General features: G+C 32.5%; 1 protein-coding gene across 3 annotated transcripts in view; it reads right to left on the reverse strand.

Annotated features, from left to right (window-relative positions):
• l(2)dtl (WD40 domain-containing protein denticleless) overlaps nt 1–19482 on the reverse strand; it is a 94103-nt gene that overhangs the window by 17135 nt on the left and 57486 nt on the right. For all 3 annotated transcript variants that reach the window (XM_069825856.1, XM_069825846.1, XM_069825865.1), the window contains 3 exons: nt 9157–9286; nt 8801–9006; nt 2788–2990 (listed from right to left, as the gene is read on the reverse strand). In XM_069825856.1, coding sequence (XP_069681957.1) covers nt 2788–2990; nt 8801–9006; nt 9157–9286 — 539 coding nt within the window. The remainder of the gene's footprint in view (nt 1–2787; nt 2991–8800; nt 9007–9156; nt 9287–19482) is intronic.

Genomic DNA, 19482 nt, shown 5'->3' on the forward strand with positions numbered 1-19482 from the left:
TTTTTCTAACAACAGTTTGATACTAAATAATGGATCTACACATGATCTTCCTTTTCTAAAGCCATTTTGACACTCCAGAAGGAAAGTTTCAGCATGTTTTTTTTTTTTTTTTTAATTTTTCATTTAAAATCCTACTAAATATCTTATAACATGTGTTGAGGATACTAATCCCTCTATAGTTTTCAACCTTCTGTTTATCTCCTGTTTTATATATGGGAATAATTACACTATTTTTCCATTCTTCCGGTAAAATGGCAGTCAGATATATTCTGTTTAGAAATCTTAGTAATCTTTCTTGAAACAGATCTCCTGCATATTTATACAATTCTGAATTTAGGTTATCTTCTCCAGGTGATTTACTATTTTTCGTTTTCTTTAATGCTTCTTGTAGTTCTTCTTTTGTAATGCATTGTTCATCTGGGTTTTTTGTGTCCCAGAATTTTGAATCAAAAGTAGGATTGTTCCGTAAGTTTTTGTAAAAGTCTAGGAATGTTTCTATTTTGGGGCAAGGGTTTATCTTGGCAGATTCCTTTATGTCTCTGTTAATGTATTTTAACATTTTATATGTATTGGGTTTCATTTTATAAATGTCAGTTTCTAAAAAAGATATAAACTCTTTCCATGATTGCCTGTGTCGTTTTCTAATTTCTCTGTTAGCTATCATCCTTTTATGTTTATAATCTATTTCATCATTAACGGATTTTGTTTGAAGGTATTTTCTATAAGCTATATTTATATTTTTTATGATCTCCTTAATTTCATCATCCCATGATCTTAATTTTTTCTTTTGTGTGAAAGCCTTATATTTTCCGATGCTCTCCGTGGCTGCCTGTGATATTTGAGTTTTAATATTTTCCCATTCTTTGTGAATGTCTTCATCTTCAAGTATTTCTAACATTTTTTGTTCAAGTCTTTTTTGATAAAGCCAGCGTACACTGTCGTCATGGATTAATCTAATTTTGTAACGCATTAATTCTTTTTTGGGGGAATTTATCTTTGTTACTTTGTTATTATTCTGCAGAACAAAATTCCATGTGCGACTAAATATGCAACCCTGAGTGCACGACTGATGCAGAGTTAATAAAGATAAATTATCATGAAACTTAACACAGATAGTGTCATCATTAACTCAGATAGTGTCATCCTTTAGGTACCAGTAAAGAATTTGTAAGGTACCTACAATTATTCAAAAGGATAAACAGATTTTTAAGCTAATATAAAATGAACTGTTAGTGACATTTTTGTCACATCTGCTAGAACGCAATTAAAATTTTAAAAGTAATGATGAAAATTCACACGAGTCTAAGGAAGACTGCAGAGAGATGAGGTGAGAATGAAACATCCAAAAAATCTATTTTCATTTTTAAAAATTAACCTCTAAAACTGTGTATATGTCACATCCGTCACTGAAAGAATAGCTGTGAAGTGCACACCTGTTCTCTAAAGGTACACTCATGAATAACCATCTTCAAAATGTAAATTCCATTTGCCTATATGCATTTCTCTGTAACAATTAAGATTCTATTTTGAAACATAATAAAATTATACAGTGAGATCAAGAAGTCTTTCTGCAGTGTTTGTGTAGCCGAGAATCCATTAGGCAGAGGATTCAAGTGTACAGAATTCAAATAACACTACAGTTTTACAAGCTGCACTACATGATAGTTCCAAGTACTCAATCTGACAAAAAGAATGGCTACACGTGCAATTGTTTACATTAGGGTGACCAGATGTCCCATTTTTAATGGGATTGTCCTTTTTTTCAGTCTCTTATCCCCTGTCACAAGAGAAGTATGCTCAAGACACCAAATGTCTCATTTTTTTTTAAATTGCCTCCCGTTTCCCTAAATTATTGTTAAAATAATTCTTTCGCTTTTATTCTATTTAATAATCACGTCAAACATTGGTCAATTTTATACTAGTTCCATCAGATGGCACTGTAATGAATTCAGTAAAGGCAATGTTAATCACAAAATGTCATTTCAAAAATGTGTCTTACATGGACTTCTATATTTTCCTGAAGGAAAGGCTAACACTTCTAGATAAAATTCACTCATCAAAGAAATATGATGCTGATTGTACAGTTGATCTTTATGGAGAATGTTAAAATAGTTAAAAGTAATATGAGGCAAAAATTTTGTTATGAAACAAGTTCAGAATATAGTGACATAGATATAACATAAGGTCCAATTAATCTGAAGTATTTTTAAACAGATAAGTTAACCTAATTAATCCAGACTAGTATAAACAGAATGACTTAAGCCAAGTATTCATGTTACTCTATTATGTATAATTATTAGGCCTCTAGCCTAGTTACTGTAAACAGTGTAGTATTTATTACTTTAAAATAAATAAAACTGGATCTTTTTGTTCACTGATATTATATAAACACAAATAATAATGAATGTTTAGACAAAATATTGATTCATGTCAACTTTAATAAGTGTCCTGTTGTTTTATTTTGAAAATCTGGTCACCCTAATTTACATCAGGTACGTTTCTACACATAACAAGAGATACGAGTTTATGATATATGAAGTATATGGACATGAAAAGTCTTTGTTCGATTAACAGCACCTGCAAATATTTTTTCTTTCCATTCTAGTCCAATTATAGGACAATGAAATAATGAATAAATAACGACATTACAAGTAGCTATAATTTCAAACAGTAGTATGTACATGAAATAATAAATACACAAAATGAGAGTCTATATTACTGTAAAACTCTCGAATATGAAACGAAATATAACATCCTTAAAAAATGATAAGACAATGGAAAACTTACCTTAGTATCACCGACAGGACACCACTGCACACTGGTCACTTCTGCCCCATGCCCCACAAGGCATGCCACTGGTCTTTTTGAACCATTTGTATTCCAAATATATGCACGATCATCACTTGAACCACTGGCTAGGTATAATCCATCAGGACTCAGGCACGATTTGACATAAAATGTAGCATTCTGGTGGCCTGTGTAGGTGGCAACTGGTTACAGAAAAAAAAAGATAGCTATAACAATGGCTTATTACAATTTTCCTTAATACAAGATAATACACTGCTGAATATAAATTTATATAGTGTTTCCGTAACTTTGCATTAAACTATTAGGACTGGTAAAGGGTGTTGTAAGGAGTAAAGGAACATAAATCAATATTGTCTACTTTAAAAATTCATTACCAATTTCCGAGACAGATGCTCCCATAGTTACTGGAGGACATTCCACTTGTTTTTCGTGAAAACATGTGGCTGCAGCATTATGGTAGCCAGGCACATTCTACATATGGAGTTCGTGAATATTTCAATCAGCGTTTTCCTGAGAGATGGAATGAAAGAGAAGACTAAGCTCAACAGCCAGCATGCTCCCCAGATTTAACTACAATGGATTTCTTACTATGACACCATGTTAAAAGTTTTATTTTTGAGACATCAAACTATGAGGGAATCTGGACGTATAATATGTCAAATAGAAAAGACAAAGTTTTCTGATTATTACAGACTTATGAAATGACGAAAATTTTGAGGAACACAACTGGAACTCTGCTAAATATAGTGATTATCAAATCCAAAGTGAAGCACTGGTATTTGTTTTAAATAATCTAAAAAATGGAAAAGCTCCAGGAAAAGACAATATGCAATCCGAACTACATAAATATGCCTCAAGAAAATTCCAAACAAGACTGCTAAATTTTCCAAGTAACATTTACATTACAGAAATATTTGCAATGGAACAGATGACTGCCATAGTCATTCCAATATTTAAGAAAGGAAATAGAAAAAATCCTGAAAACTATAGAAGCATAAGTCTTCTAAATACTTGCAACAAAATGTATGCACAAATACTAAAGTAAAAGCTACTGAGAAGTTTTTAAATGGCTCTCAATGTGGTTTTCGATAGGGATGCTCTTGCATTGATGCTGCTTTCACCTTGAAAGTGCCATTAGAGAAAAGAAGAGAATCCAATTTAGATACATATTTCCTTTTTTTTTTTACATCATAATATGGCTTTCGACAAAATCAGAAGACCAATCCTTTTCAAGATACTAAGGAAACAAACATCTCTGATCCATTATTTACAGCTATAGCCGAGGTTAACAGAATCAATACATATTAATATAAGAGTTTGCCAAGGCTGCCCCATGTCTCCCACTTCAATCAATATATATATATATATATATATATATATATATATATATATATATATATGAACCAAATATTACAGAATGGAAGCAACAAAATATAAGTGGTATAAAACTTTCAAGAAACAAGGAAATCCAAACAATACTTTTTGCAGACGACCAAGTTGTAATAGCAGGTTCAGAAGATAAACTACAAATTTTCACCCACAATTTGCAACAAGTAATTATTAAATATGGTTTAAAAATCTTAACAAATAAAATAAAATCAAGGAAAGAGACCCAATTAGATGCAAAAATGTAACAAATTATACTATTATTGAACAAGCTAACTGTTTCAATTACCTTGGATGTCTAATATATGAAAATGAGAAAAACATAATAAACAAAATATCAGAATTCCTTCAGATAACAGGGATCAACAACAAAACATTCAGAACAACTCAAGTACAAAAACACACGAGATTGAAAATATATAACACCTTTGCCATCCCAACATTCTTACATGGATACAAAACCTGGAAAATTAAAGAAGCTGATAATTCAAGAATCACCGCAGCAGAAATGAGGTTTCTGAGGAGGACAGCAAACTATACTTAGCAATATTATAAAAATAATGTGGAAATTGTAACAGGACTCAATGTCAAACCAGTCACTAATAACATTTAAAAAATACACAGAAAATTGGATCCAACATGTATAACACATGCACAGAAACAGGCTAGCATCCCAAATTGTAAAGTATATACCACATAGAAGAAGAACCGATGAAAAGACTTCTCGAAGCTACTGAGTGGGCCTATTACCTTGGATGCACTATGATGGGTCTTTCCACAGTCACTCACATTACAATGTAACAACTCTCATCACACATTCTTAATTATCCAGCTTCTGTTTTTAATTGCTTATTTTAATTTCCTAAGGCAATTCGTTGCCCAATAGAAAGACTGCAAATAGGTGTACATTTATTTGAGAAATCATAATTTATTAGTAAGAAAAAAAAATTAAATGCATTGTCATTCACATCACAAGACAAAGACATGGATACTGTATGCATACACAATAATGGCAAACTCTGCTCCTCTAAAAACTGGAGAGAGGTTTTTCCTATTGGACATCACAATAATGATTCAAAAGCTTGCGAACATCTGATGACGCACGATTAAGTAATAAGAACGTCTCGTATGACGACCTTGTAACTCACCCCATTCAAACGTGGTGACAGGGGAACATCTCCATTATTTCATAGTGTATTGAATCTAATGCCTCTTTGCAAAGTAAGCTTACATCTGCAATGTAGTTCCTGACATTCCCAAGCATGCACTGATTCAGGATTACTTCCTAAACCATAAGTTCCTATTTGAAAGTAGTTGTATTTCGACCCCTCTATAGGTTCCTTAAGTTTGTGCACAACCTTTTGAATCATCCTATATATCTGTCACATTACAGTTCTCTGTCACTTACATTACTTGGTCAGAATTACTTAGTACATAAATTATTTTGGGGTACAATTTATGCTAAGAAGATATTACAATATATATATCACGAATACACAAAATGAAGTACAAAGAAATCATACAATTTCTAGTAATAGTTAAGAAGGTATACAATGCCTGTATCAGTAGGCCTATAAAGTTACTGGTTATAGCCTATTGTATCACTCAGGCTTTGGAGGAACCAATATCAAGAGAGTTTATTTATATCATGCTATAAGATAAGAAAATACTGACCTTGAAGTCTCAGAAATTTGTATTAAAAAATCAAGCAGCGATTTTATTGAAGAGTGTGATCCCAAAATTCACTCAGTCCATTTTGCCATTTTTATGATTTATAATATATATAGATTATGTTTGAGACCTTTATAAGTATATTTTAACCTTCTTTTCTTCCAAAACAATGCCAATCCTTGTCTACTTGTCTAAAAGGTTGTGTTATTGTGTATATCACTTGAAAACTCGCTCAGTCTGTAGAACAGTGGATAAAAAACTAGACCAGTCCCAGTGACGGCTTGTGCCGGATAAATTATGTGAAGGCCAGCAGAATTCTAGGTAATTTCCTGGAATCAATGTATGGCCGTGATGTCGTTGATGATATCACAAATGCTTTTGTAAGCTATACGATGACCATATTGGATTAATGTAATATATTCATCATTTTCTTAAGTTTTATGAAAAGCACAGCATATAAAATATACAAATTTTCAACATTTTCGGAGACTACGTCCCCTTACCCCGAAGAATTCACTGTCCCAACAAAACTTTCACACAATACATACAACATAAAACAACCACAAGTCCATATGACATAAAAAAGACAAAATCAAACACATTTTATACACCACATCAAATTAAAAGAGTACACAAGAAATATTACCCATAACAAAATTCAAAATCACAATCATAATCGTAAACTATATTCATATTTTAAATCAACTTCAGAACATGCAACTTCCAATCCAATATAGCTAGTAAAATCAAGTAGTTACGATTAAATCAAAGCAATATTCTGTTGAACAGAAAACTTACAACAATCAAACACAACAAATAAATCCGTGGGGATAAAATTACATTTCTCAGATCCTTTTCAAGTCTTTTACCTTACACTTCCCTCCACAATCTACACGAGTCTTCACACACAAAGGAAGAATAATTTCATAGTCTTTGGAAAGAAGTGAAATACTTCTCTGCATTCCTCTAAGTATAAGCTAAACTGAACGAGTAACTGATCAATTATACTCAACATAACGTCTATCACCATATGTGATTCTTAACTAATGATCTACCCAACTTTCAAATTTTAAAATACTATGTACTACAACTCTATCGATCCATCAATCATGATAACATCTCACGACATAATAATTTACATCATGTTCACACAGTGATAGTAGGAAATAACACACAGCGGATGATATCATAGTTTCTATGAAATTATCGGATTTTCTACTATTGAATAATAATTGATAATTTGCTGTCACTGGTTTCTGTTATAGAGGAAGCAAGACTGTGGAGGAATGTAAATACCAATATGTTTGGAGCATAATTTTGAGGGTTTCATGCAAAAGGGGGACGAAAGAACTATTATGTGATAGGATTAAAAAATGCAAAGGCATTTCTATTATTTGAGGATTCAATGCGAAAGTGGAGACAGGAGAAGTGTTAAGTTACAGGATTAAAAGGTGCAAAGGCACTTTCACTATAGAATCTGATGCTTAAGCCTGTGACAGCTGACCATAGGAGGCAAGGGATAGAATAATCTCTAGCAATTACTGTCAAGCAACGTCTAAGCCTACAAAAACTGATCAGTTGATCACAGACAGGAGACCAAAGGGAAATTGGTGCACAGAGGCACACTGTGCTGGTGCACAGAGGCACACTGTGCTATAATGGAGAACTGAAACTGCTAAAAACTAGAAATTTCATTAAAGAGCTTTAAATGTTTTGTGGAATTAGAAGAGATATGGATAATGTCCAAGTACACTCCCAGAAAAGTTATAGCTGATAATTCAAAGCCGGGAGCAAGGGAGACTTCTCTGGAGAAGCAAGGACATTTGATGCACCAGATGTTTTTTTTTTTTTCCTCAGGGGACGGCCAGAAGGCTAGCACATAGCCTGAGGGTTATTGTGGAACCTCCTTATTATGGGATGATTTGTTGAAGTTCATAGTAGGACTGCATTCTTGTGAGTAAGTGATTTACTGCTTGGTGCCATCTTATCGATTCAACTACAGCATCCAGGTCTGATGGAGTCCGTGTGAACAGGAACACTGATATTCTGTAGCTTCCTCACATCGATGTCATCTAATCACAATTCACATACTACATTCAGCATCCTATATTGACCTGAAGATTGCGGCACTGTAGATACTATGATTCACCATGTATGAGGGAACTGCACTCCCTGGTCTGGTCTGCTGTAGTCCGCTGTGAAAGCCCCTATGCCTCCCTGGGATCTGTGCAGTTTTTCCAAACATGTGACATCTGTAAACGAATCATGGTACCACATCTGCTGGATCTCCTGGTAGACTTGAAACTACTGATGATAGATGAAGTTGAAATTTTAATGAAGGCAAAATGAGTCTGAGATCCAATACCAGAAGTTACACAGTAATTCTGTTGCAAGTGATTGACAGGGAAAGCCTCAGGGGGAAAAAAAAAAATGCCAACCAGGTAACTTCTCCCAACTAGGATATGAACCTGGGCCTGTTCGTTTCACAGCCAAGCATGCTGTTACTCCACAGTGGTGGATGGCACCAGACTTACAATGGTGTGATGATGGTAAGGTGATAATAGAAAACTCCAGTGAGAGAAAAAAGAAATGGCTGCTGCACGCAGTTCTTGACACTTCTGGAATTTCAAAAAGAAAAGGAAAGAGTTAAACTTCTGAGGTAATGGAAAAGATGTAGGCTTTTAATAAATCAGAAAGTTGTCAATGTTATTGAAGTTCTGGCACGAGAAATTTCAAAGAGGAAAAAAAAGAAGGGACATTTACAAACAACAGGGTAAGGAACTTCCCTCAGACTGACATATGAACATAAGGCTAGTAATTGTTTACAGGCATAAAGAAGGAATACCAGTGATTTTACAATTTGCAAAGTATGCCATGTGACAGGTATTAGTTATTGATTTGGATGAAGATAATGACACTGTATATCAAAACTTACCTGGTTTCTGCTCATATGTTGCCACATTGTAGCAGTAAATTACACTGTCCATGCAATTTGCATACAATTTGACCTTTCCAGGATCCAAAACGAGATTTGTGAAGCCATTACGAGCTGTGTTCCCAAGGTATGGTAATGTGTAACATGGCAGAGGTTCCCTCCTGTATGCTGAATAATTTTTCCTTAAGTCCCATACCTTGATCAGCCTGTTTGATATAAAGTATTGTTGATATAAATCACAAAAAATAATCTAAATAACAAAAGAATCATAAAAACACACTTTTTAAGATTGCAGGAATTAATAATTTAGTATTTATTTTCTTTTCCAATAGAAATATCAATTACAACATACGAACCCATCACCAGCTCCACATGATAGGAGACAGTCCTGATCCTGAAACACAAGACCAGTGATACTATTGGCACGAGATGATGATGTGGATTTACTTCTGCGACTATTCCTAGAACTAGCACTGGTTGGTGTGCCTGAAAAGCAATGTAGAATAATATAATATAATATATACTAATAATAAATCTGTAACCGAAATTTTTCTGGTAATTTTTCGCTTTTCCAAAAATAATTGGTGTTAACATGTAAATTATTCATCCTGAGACTGAAAATAGCTTTTTTGAAATTTTTGTTTGTTTGTATGTATGTATGTATGTATGTATGTATGTATGTATGTATGTATGTATGTATGTATGTATGTATGTATGTATGTATGTATGTATGTATGTATGTTACCTTTTCACGCGATAATGGCTGAATGGATTTAGATGAAAATTGGAATATAAATAAGTTCGTTGTAACTTAGATTTTAGGCTATATGGCATTTGCAATAATTAATTTAAAGGGGGGGGGGGTTATAAAGGGGCTCGAATTAAATAAATCGAAATATCTCGCTTATTATTGATTTTGTGAAAAATGTTACATAACAAACGTTCATTAAAAATGAATTCTGATAAATTTTATTCTAAGCAAAATTTGATAGGATTGATATTTAAGGATATACAAGACTTTTAAAATAACAATACGATACATTTTCACCGCTGCCTCAGATTATAGTGTCACTGTTTCTGCAATAACTCTTTTGTGCAAAATATAAAATTTTTCAGTAGAAAAAAAAACATTCATTCATTCTGTGGCAGTGGTACATAGGAGATCGTGAATTCTTACATTTTCGAGAGAAAGAAATATAAATACATATAGGAGATTTTATTATTTGCTGTATCACTATTTAAGTTATTTAAGAGAGCAAAAATCTGTAAATCGATAAATATGTGACATAAATCGATAAATATGTGACATAAGAGTTATTGCAGGAACGACGATGGCTATAATGAAATTAAAACAAATGATGCCATCTATTTAAGGTGGCCTTGATGTTTATCAATAGACTATTAATTTACAGAGAATGTTTGTGTGTTTGTATGAAGTAATCTCAGAAACTAATTAACTGATTTGGATAATTCCTTCAATATTTAAAATTTGTTGTTTCTCTAAATGGATGTAATGCTACATATGAAAACTGAAGTAAGATTAAAATAGATCTTTACACACAGAAAACTTGATATTCTGTTGAAATATTGTATAATTTGATTATTGCAACTTTATTTGGTCCACATAAAATACTCTAATGTTATACACGTAAGTTTCTTTTTGTTCACAGAACATAATAGTTAAGAGTTTTGTTGTAAAGATGAGTATTTTTACTGGACCAAAAATACAGCCCATAATAAATAAGCATTTTACCATAGAGCTCACTGGAGCTGAGTTATTTTAAAAGGTGTCGCAAAATGGCGTTCCTGCGCTCATAATTTACCCATATTCGTTTTCTGTGTTTCTTAAAATAATATTTATGTAGCATACCTCATTTTTTTATTAGCATAAACAATGATATATAACTGAGTGAACTGGTTCAGAAGGTAGTGTTTGAGACATGCATTCGGGAGGTCCCAGGTTCAAACCTTGTGGCCGATCAATCTGACTTAGGTTTTTCATGATTTCCCTTAGTCATAAAGGCAAATGCCGGATTGGAAAGATATATACCATGATTCATCACCGTCTAAATACCAATACCAAAAACATTAATCAAAATTTGTAATAAGTTACATGGACACAAGCCATCTACAACACACAATAGAAACAAGAACTCAACAAGAGTAAAAACGGCTTACTGATATACCTACACATTCTAAACACGCGACATAACCACAGATGTTATGGCGTGAATAAAATAAAATAAACGTAACAAAAATAAAAAATGCACAGTAAGGTTAACATAAAAATTATCTTCGTACACAATCCATTCTATTAATTTGGAGTGATTGATTAAAGGATGCATTCAACACTAATTTAGAAAAATGTTAAACGAATTATCCTTGCACCAAAAACGGATGTTCTCTGAACCAAATGATATTTTAATTATTTGCATGTAATAACAATTAAGAAACATGTTAAAGGAATTAATATTCCACCAAATGGACCAAAATGATCGCATTTTAATTATTTAAATACAATTTTAATCAAGTAATATATTAAACGATTTATCCTTCTATCAAGCACGAATGTTCCCTGGACCAAATGTCCTATTTTAATTATGTAATTACTTTATATTTATTCCTAACAAGTGCAGCGAAGCATACAGGTACGACTACTATAATATAATATAATATAATCTATATATATATATATATAAAATTTGAAATAGTAATGTAAAATACGGGAAAACAGTTGAACACAATTTAATAAATCAACCCTCATTTTGTAGTTTGGAACCCAAAGCTTTTCAGAAAAATAGTGAAATGGCAATTTTCCTACATCATTTTCCTATTTTCCAAAATTCATCTGTCGTCAGTTTTGAGAAATAATGGCTTTTCAGAATAAAACAAAACACAAACACACTACAATAAACAATATCACATGAAGAATATGACCTGCAGGATTGCTGACATATTTAGAGTTCAGATGGCTCAGATTCTCTGACATCATAATGCCAATATGTCAATCTTCATTTGTGTAACCTTTTCAGAACGTTTCTGTAATATTGGTTATTAAAAACTTCAAGACTTACTAAAAAGAATTTACAGATCAGATTCTCTGGTGTGTAATTTTCTGAGTACAACTGTCTGTGTATTGGATATTAAAAACTACAAAATTTAAGAATGTTTGATGACATTATCATCATTAAAAATGAAATACTATTATAGTGAATGTCATGATGTGAGTATTGTCACTAATTATACAGATTAATATTTTATTGATGATGTGAAAGTGAAACCTTTTGGGGTTATATAAGTAGGCGTAGAGAATATCTGAAGTTAGATTTTCATTTCTATAATATTTACTGAGTGACAGCTATACAGTAGTCTACACAAAACTTACATAAAATAATATTGTTATTAAAAATGAAATATTTTTATAGTTACTAATCAAGTGGTATGGCTCTTTTCCATATATTTAATGGTGGTGTGGTGTAGATATTTGAAGCTGAAAGTTAGAATTTATAAAACAGTTATGCTACCGGTTGTTCTTTATGGTTGTGAAACTTGGACTCTCACTTTGAGAGAGGGAGGGAGATTAAGGGTGTTCGAAAATAAGATGCTTAGTAAAATATTTCGGGCTAAGAGGGATGAAATTATAGGAGAATGGAGAAAGTTACACAACGCAGAACTACACGCACTGTATTTTTCACCCAACATAATTAGGAACATTAAATCCAAACGTTTGAGATGGCAGTGCATGTACCACGTATAGGTTAATCTAGAAATGGATATAGAGTGTTAGTTTGAAGACTTGAAGGGAAAAGACCTTGAAGAAGGCAGACATAGATGGGAGGATAATATTAAAATGGATTTGAGACATGGGATATGACGGTAGAGACTGGATTAACCTTGCTCAGGATAGGGACCGATAGTGGGCTTATGTGAGGGTGGCAATGAACCTCTGGGTTCCTTAAAGCTATTTGTAAGTAACTGATATAGATATTTAAATGTGTGAGTCTCTTCAGTATTGTCTGGAGGAAGCGCAAAAATTAAAATGCCTAAGGCTGATATTCATAGTCGACACTTTCGATTAAACTGTCCTTTGAAAGATGCAAAGTATCACTTTGGATGAAAGTGTACTTCCGACCACACTTTGAGCCGAAAGTGTCACTCTGTAGAAAAATGGCGGACGTCTTGAAAGTTGTCAAATTATTTATTAGAACATGCAGAAGAGGTGAAACAATTAGTGGACAATGTACGAAAGTGCTACATTAGGGTTAGGCCTAAAGACAATCCCGTGGAATTTTATAATGATATAGAATTTTAAAAAATGGTTCCAATTTGATAAAAAAAACTGTTATTGAGATTGCTCATCTTTTCGATGACCTGTTAACAAAAACGAATAATAGATATTTGCCAGTGCCTCCAATAATACAGTTATTGACTGCATTAAAATTCTATGCTATAGATATTTATTTTATTTTTATTTTTTTATTTATTTGTTATTGAACATAACAGGCAAAGCCCAATTACAATGTTCAAGACTGAAAAACTAATTTATAAAACATAAACAAGGAAGGAAACATATACTTATTAAAAACTGAAACAAAATAGAAAAAAGAGAAAGAAAAAAAAGAGAGAGATTGATATAAGGTGTGAAAGTAGCTTCAAATTAACTAACAACAATATTCTGTAAAATATGATAACAAATAATTCTGTATCTAGAGAAATTCATATTGAAAATGAGGATGTAATTTATTGTATAATTGTAACATTTGGAAAACTGGGGAATTTTTGTGGGATTCAGTATTTGCCCTTGGTATGTAAAATAAATTTCGAAATTTTGTATTAAGCTTAGGTGCATATAATGTTATATAATAAAATAAATCAACACAGTCCAACTTATTGTTAATAATTTTATAAAGGAAGTTTAAAGATTGACAATTTCGTCTAATCTGCAAACTAGGAAAATGGAAATGTTGAAGCATTGTAGCATAACTGTCATAAGTAGGATAATTATTATAAGTCTGTAATATAACCATTTTAGAAATTTATTTTGAATGTTTTCTACTAACAGAATATATTTGTTAGTAACTGGGTTCCAAATAACCGCAGCATACTCTAATTTAGATTGAACAATGGAATTATACAAAATTATTATAGTTTTGACTTTAAATTTACAAGAATTTCTCATAAGAAAACCTAAATTTTGATAGGACAAATTTATAATATCATTAATATGACTATGAAATGTAAAATTATACTCCTAAATAATATACCTAAGTCTTTATGTTCATTTTCTGCTTGTAAAACTTTTGCCTCTATTTTATATGTAAATTTAATTATATTTTTCAATCTAGGAAAGGTCATATGTATACACTTATTAATATTAGATAACAATTTATTATTAATACTCCAGATAAATATGTACCATATATTAATATCTATAATATTATAGTTCAGGTATTTCTGTAGTAACTTTCGTATATTTATAACCTCAATTCGATGAAGTGATATGTAGGTAGATATTCCTATTGTGAATTTTAATTCAACAATAATGTTACTTTTATTGTCAACAATAATGGCTTTCTATTTCTGAATTTAAACACTCCCTTCAACCAATGGGTATTCCACTTAACACAGCAACACAGTATTCATTATTGCACTCCACAAACGACAATGACAATTCACGTGGATTATTGAGAACAACAATGCACACCTAATCTCAACTAATGTTCACAAAGCACTATTTACAAAACAAAACTGTCAGTTCTCAGTTCACAGTTAGTTTGCCTCGGCTAGTTCTTCTAGCTCATTCGCTCAAGTTCACAGTATTTCGAACCCAAGACTTCCAGAGACAGTCCACTAAACTTCGAACTCAAGACTTTCAGATAAAGTTCACTGCACGCCAAACCAAAGACTTTCGGATGCGTTGCTTCTGCCAGGACGCTGCCACAGTTACTCAGCTCACCGCTCGACAAACCCAAGACTCCTGCACACGTTGCTTCCGCCTGGGCGTAGCTACAGTTACTCAAGTTCACTTGCATGTCGAACCCAAGGCTTCCGGATACGCCGCATTCACCTGGTCGCTGCCCCAGTTGCGGAGCCACTCAAGTCGAACTCCGGTCTCGAAGGCTGGCTTCCTTGCTCGCTCATGGCTGCTTCACAAACCTACTGGCTCACTGCCCAAACTTGCCAATGGGATCACCCGTATCTAGCATACTAGCAGAGATATTTTTACACAACATAGAACAAACATACATACTCAACAATGAACACAACAAATATGCAGACAACATAATATACTGGCACAGATACGTAGACGACATACTCATACTATACAAAGGAAACAAAAGACAAATACACAAACTACACCAATACATAAACAAATTACACCCAAAACTTCAATACACACTGGAACTTGAAAACAACTCCATAAATTTCCTAGACGTCACCATAACAAAAATTGACAACAAACACACCTTCAAAATATACAGAAAACCAACCACCACCATCACACACATACACAACACATCTAACCACCCCATACAACACAAACATGCTGCATTCAGGACAATGGTACTCAGATTACTCAACATACCCATGAGCCAACAACACTACAATGAAGAAGTGAACACAATCAAATACATAGCACAAGAAAACGGTTACAATACAAACATAATAAACAACATCATAAAGAAGACAAAACAAAAATTTAACAAACACAATAACATGCAAAACACAACACAAACACAAGAAATACATCACACTAACATATGAAAACAAAAGCACACATAAGATCGCATCTTCATTCAGAAAACAGAAATACAACATAGCATACAGAACAGACAACACACTACAAAGACATCTCAACACACAAAAAACACAAACAAATAAATACGACCACACAGGTGTATACAAACTCACATGTAATAGTTGCGACAAGTTCTACATTGGACAGACAGCAGATCATTCCAAACATGCTACAAAGAACACATTAAAGCAACAACCAGAGGACACAATACATCTACATATGCCGATCACATAACCAATGCTAACCATACATACAATAACATAAATACGGACATGAAAATCCTACCCAACCCAAGAACCAAAGATTCAACACACTAGAACAATACGAAATATACAAACACACTAAAACACACCCCGATCAAATTCTCAACACACAGATCAATTTCAGTACACACACACTATTTGACTCCACTATTCAACACCTTTCAACAATCAAACGCACCCACATAACAGGCAGAGAAGTTCGAGATGACGCCGAGATCTAGTAGGCTCTGAGGATGGTGTGATGAACCACTGAAACAGTTGTAAGCCGCACAGACTTACATAATTAACACGAGTAAGTCCGCTAGTTAATCAATTACTTAAAAAACTGGCCTTGGCTCTTCTTCGCGTCTTCTATTTATTACTAAATCATAGTTCTAGATGTACTGCATCGAGTATCTTCCACCCAATCGGCTCGCATCACTTTCCAGAATCATCTGTTCTGGATGTTTCGTTTCCCTTCTTCACCTCGCACAGCCCAGCGCCTGCAGAAGTCCGCGTCCTGTAGCGTTTCCCCTCTCCATGCCGCACCGCACCTTCCCTTGCACTAGATGCGTGCGCAACTTCCTTTGCCAGCGTTCGCCGAGCTCGCCCTCCTTCTGCCGGACATGTGCTCGACTCCCGAAGCAACGAGAACATTCCAGCATGGTTGCCACACTATAAAACCTATTTTTTATTGCTGAAACGAATTTTTTTAACTTAAATAATATTAAACTAACTTCAATCTAATGTAGGCGTAACTATCTTATATTATCATTGAGAGACCTCACGTGCCTGCCTTCTAAGCAGATTCCATAATTATATTGGGTTTAAAACGATTTTGATTTTCGTTGACTACCTGTATTTTGAGATAAGATTTATCTTTATGTTCATATAATCATTATTTTGATAACATATATTTTCATGCTGGTAAGCAATACATCTGATATGGCTGCTTTTGCTGAGATACTGTCTCTAGTTCATGCGCAGTCATAACCTCACCATGAAAAGAGATCTTATACCATTCGGCCTATTTTGTTTTGCATTGTAGAAAAATTTGGCATTAAAAATATTCCCGAAGAGCAGCCAATAATGGAAACGAGAGAGATAATAATAATAATAATAATAATAATAATAATAATAATAATAATAATAATAGCAATAGGCCTAATGTGTTTATTTCATTCTTTTGACTTCTATTCTTTATTCACGAAAAAGACAAAAAAGAAAATAAAGGGAATAAAATGATATATCAATGAAGCAGGTACATAATTATAAAAACTAACCTAACGATATATATATATATATATATATATATATATAATATACACACATACACAAAACTTAATCTACTCAGTCCAACTTAACCTAACTATATAAACCTACAGAAGATATGTACAAAATCTAACCTAACTATATAAATCAGTGGAACTGATACATACAAAACCTAACTCATTGATATAAATCAATGAAAAAGATAGGTACAAAACCTAATCTAACTATATAAATCAATGGATCAGCTATGTACTGTGCAAAACCTAATCTAATTTCACCAGCAGTATCACTACCTATTTAATAAAATATTATATATCTGAACTGAATGATATAATCTAAACTATCGGCAGCAAAAACTAGAAACTGAAATAAAACAACTTTAAATACATATTTTCCTTCTCGTGCGATAAATTAGGCTCCCAACTCATATCACAAGCATTATAATCTGAGGGTTACACATTAATTTATTATTGTTTGTTCACTTGTTTTGAAAGGCATTGTGGGACTTCTGTAACCAACCAAATTGTAACTCTACATTTTGCTGGCATAAAGTAACACTTTGTAAAGTGCACTTCTTCAATCGTTCATGAATTCCACTAATATGAAAGAGCCACTTTCGTCAAAAGTGTCACTTTGCAAAGTGGTGATATAAAGTGTAGACTATGAATACCAGCCTAAGGAAAGACCAAAAGGTCTTACTGATAAAATAAGAGGTCTACAAAATGTTGTAGTGTCCCGATCTCTTTAGCAAGATCTCTTAACAGGATAAAATAATTCTTACTTACTTACTGGCTTTTAAGGAACCTGGAGGTCCATTGCCGCCCTCACATAAGCCCGCCATTGGTCCCTATCCTGAGCAAGATTAATCCAGTCTCTACCATCATATCCCACCTCTCTCAAATCCACTTTAATATTATCCTCCCATCTACGTCTCGGCCTCCCCAAAGGCCTTTTCCCCCTCTGGCCTCCCAACTAACACTCTATATGCATTTCTGGATTCGCCCATAAGTGCTACATGCCCTGCCCATCTCAAACGTCTGGATTTAATGTTCCTAATTATGTCAGGTGAAGGATGCAATGCGTGCAGCTCTGCGTTGTGTAACTTTCTCCATTCTCCTGTAACTTCATCCCTCTTAGCCCCAAATATTTTCCTAAGAACCTTATTCTCAAAAACCCTCAATCTCTGTTCCTCTCTCAAAGTGAGAGTTCAAGTTTCACAGCCATACAGAACAACTGGTAATATAACTGTTTTATAAATTCTAACTTTCAGATTTTTTGACAGCAGACTAGATGACAAAAGCTTCTCAACCGAATAATAACAAGCCTTTCCCATATTTATTCCGTGTTTAATTTCCTCCCGAGTGTAATTTATATTTGTTACTGTTGCTCAAAGATATTTGAATTTTTCCACCTCTTCAAAGGATAAATCTGCAACTTTTATAGTTCCATTTCATACAATATTCTATCACGAGACATAATCATATACTTCATATGATTCTACCCTCTACATTTCAAGGCAGTTCAGAAACATGCTGCAGCTAGAGTAAGTATACCAAGACTCTATCTCTATTGTTGGAAAGCATGGCAAACCTGATATATTCTTAACTCTCACCTACAATCCACTATAACCTGAAATAGCTACTGCTTCACTCCCATATGAAAAACCGACTGATCGTCCTGACATTGTTACTTGAGTTTTCGCATTGAAACTTAAGAACTGAAGATGTATAGGTTCAATAAAAAGTATTTAGCATAAAGAAAACCATTCAGAGGGATATGTTTCATTATTGTAGAAGCAAATAACTTACAAAATGTCTGGTATTCTTCATTGGAAATAAATTTGAAAAATTTTAATTTGAACTTCTAATGAACTTAGTTTGCAGCATTTGCTGCACAAGCCACATAATATAATATAATATAATATAATATAATATAATATAATATAATATAATATAATATAATATAATATAATATAATATAATATAATATAATATAATATAATATAATATAATATAATATAATATAATATAATATAATATAATATAATATAATATAATATAATATAATATAATATAATATAATATAATATAATATAATATAATATAATATAATATAATATAATATAATATAATATAATATAATATAATATAATATAATATAATATAATATAATATAATATAATATAATATAATATAATATAATATAATATAATATAATATAATATAATATAATATAATATAATATAATATAATATAATATAATATAATATAATATAATATAATATAATATAATATAATATAATATAATATAATATAATATAATATAATATAATATAATATAATATAATATAATATAATATAATATAATAT

Source organism: Periplaneta americana, chromosome 1 (genome assembly GCF_040183065.1).
Source record: "Periplaneta americana isolate PAMFEO1 chromosome 1, P.americana_PAMFEO1_priV1, whole genome shotgun sequence".
In the NCBI taxonomy this organism is placed as follows: domain Eukaryota; kingdom Metazoa; phylum Arthropoda; class Insecta; order Blattodea; family Blattidae; genus Periplaneta; species Periplaneta americana.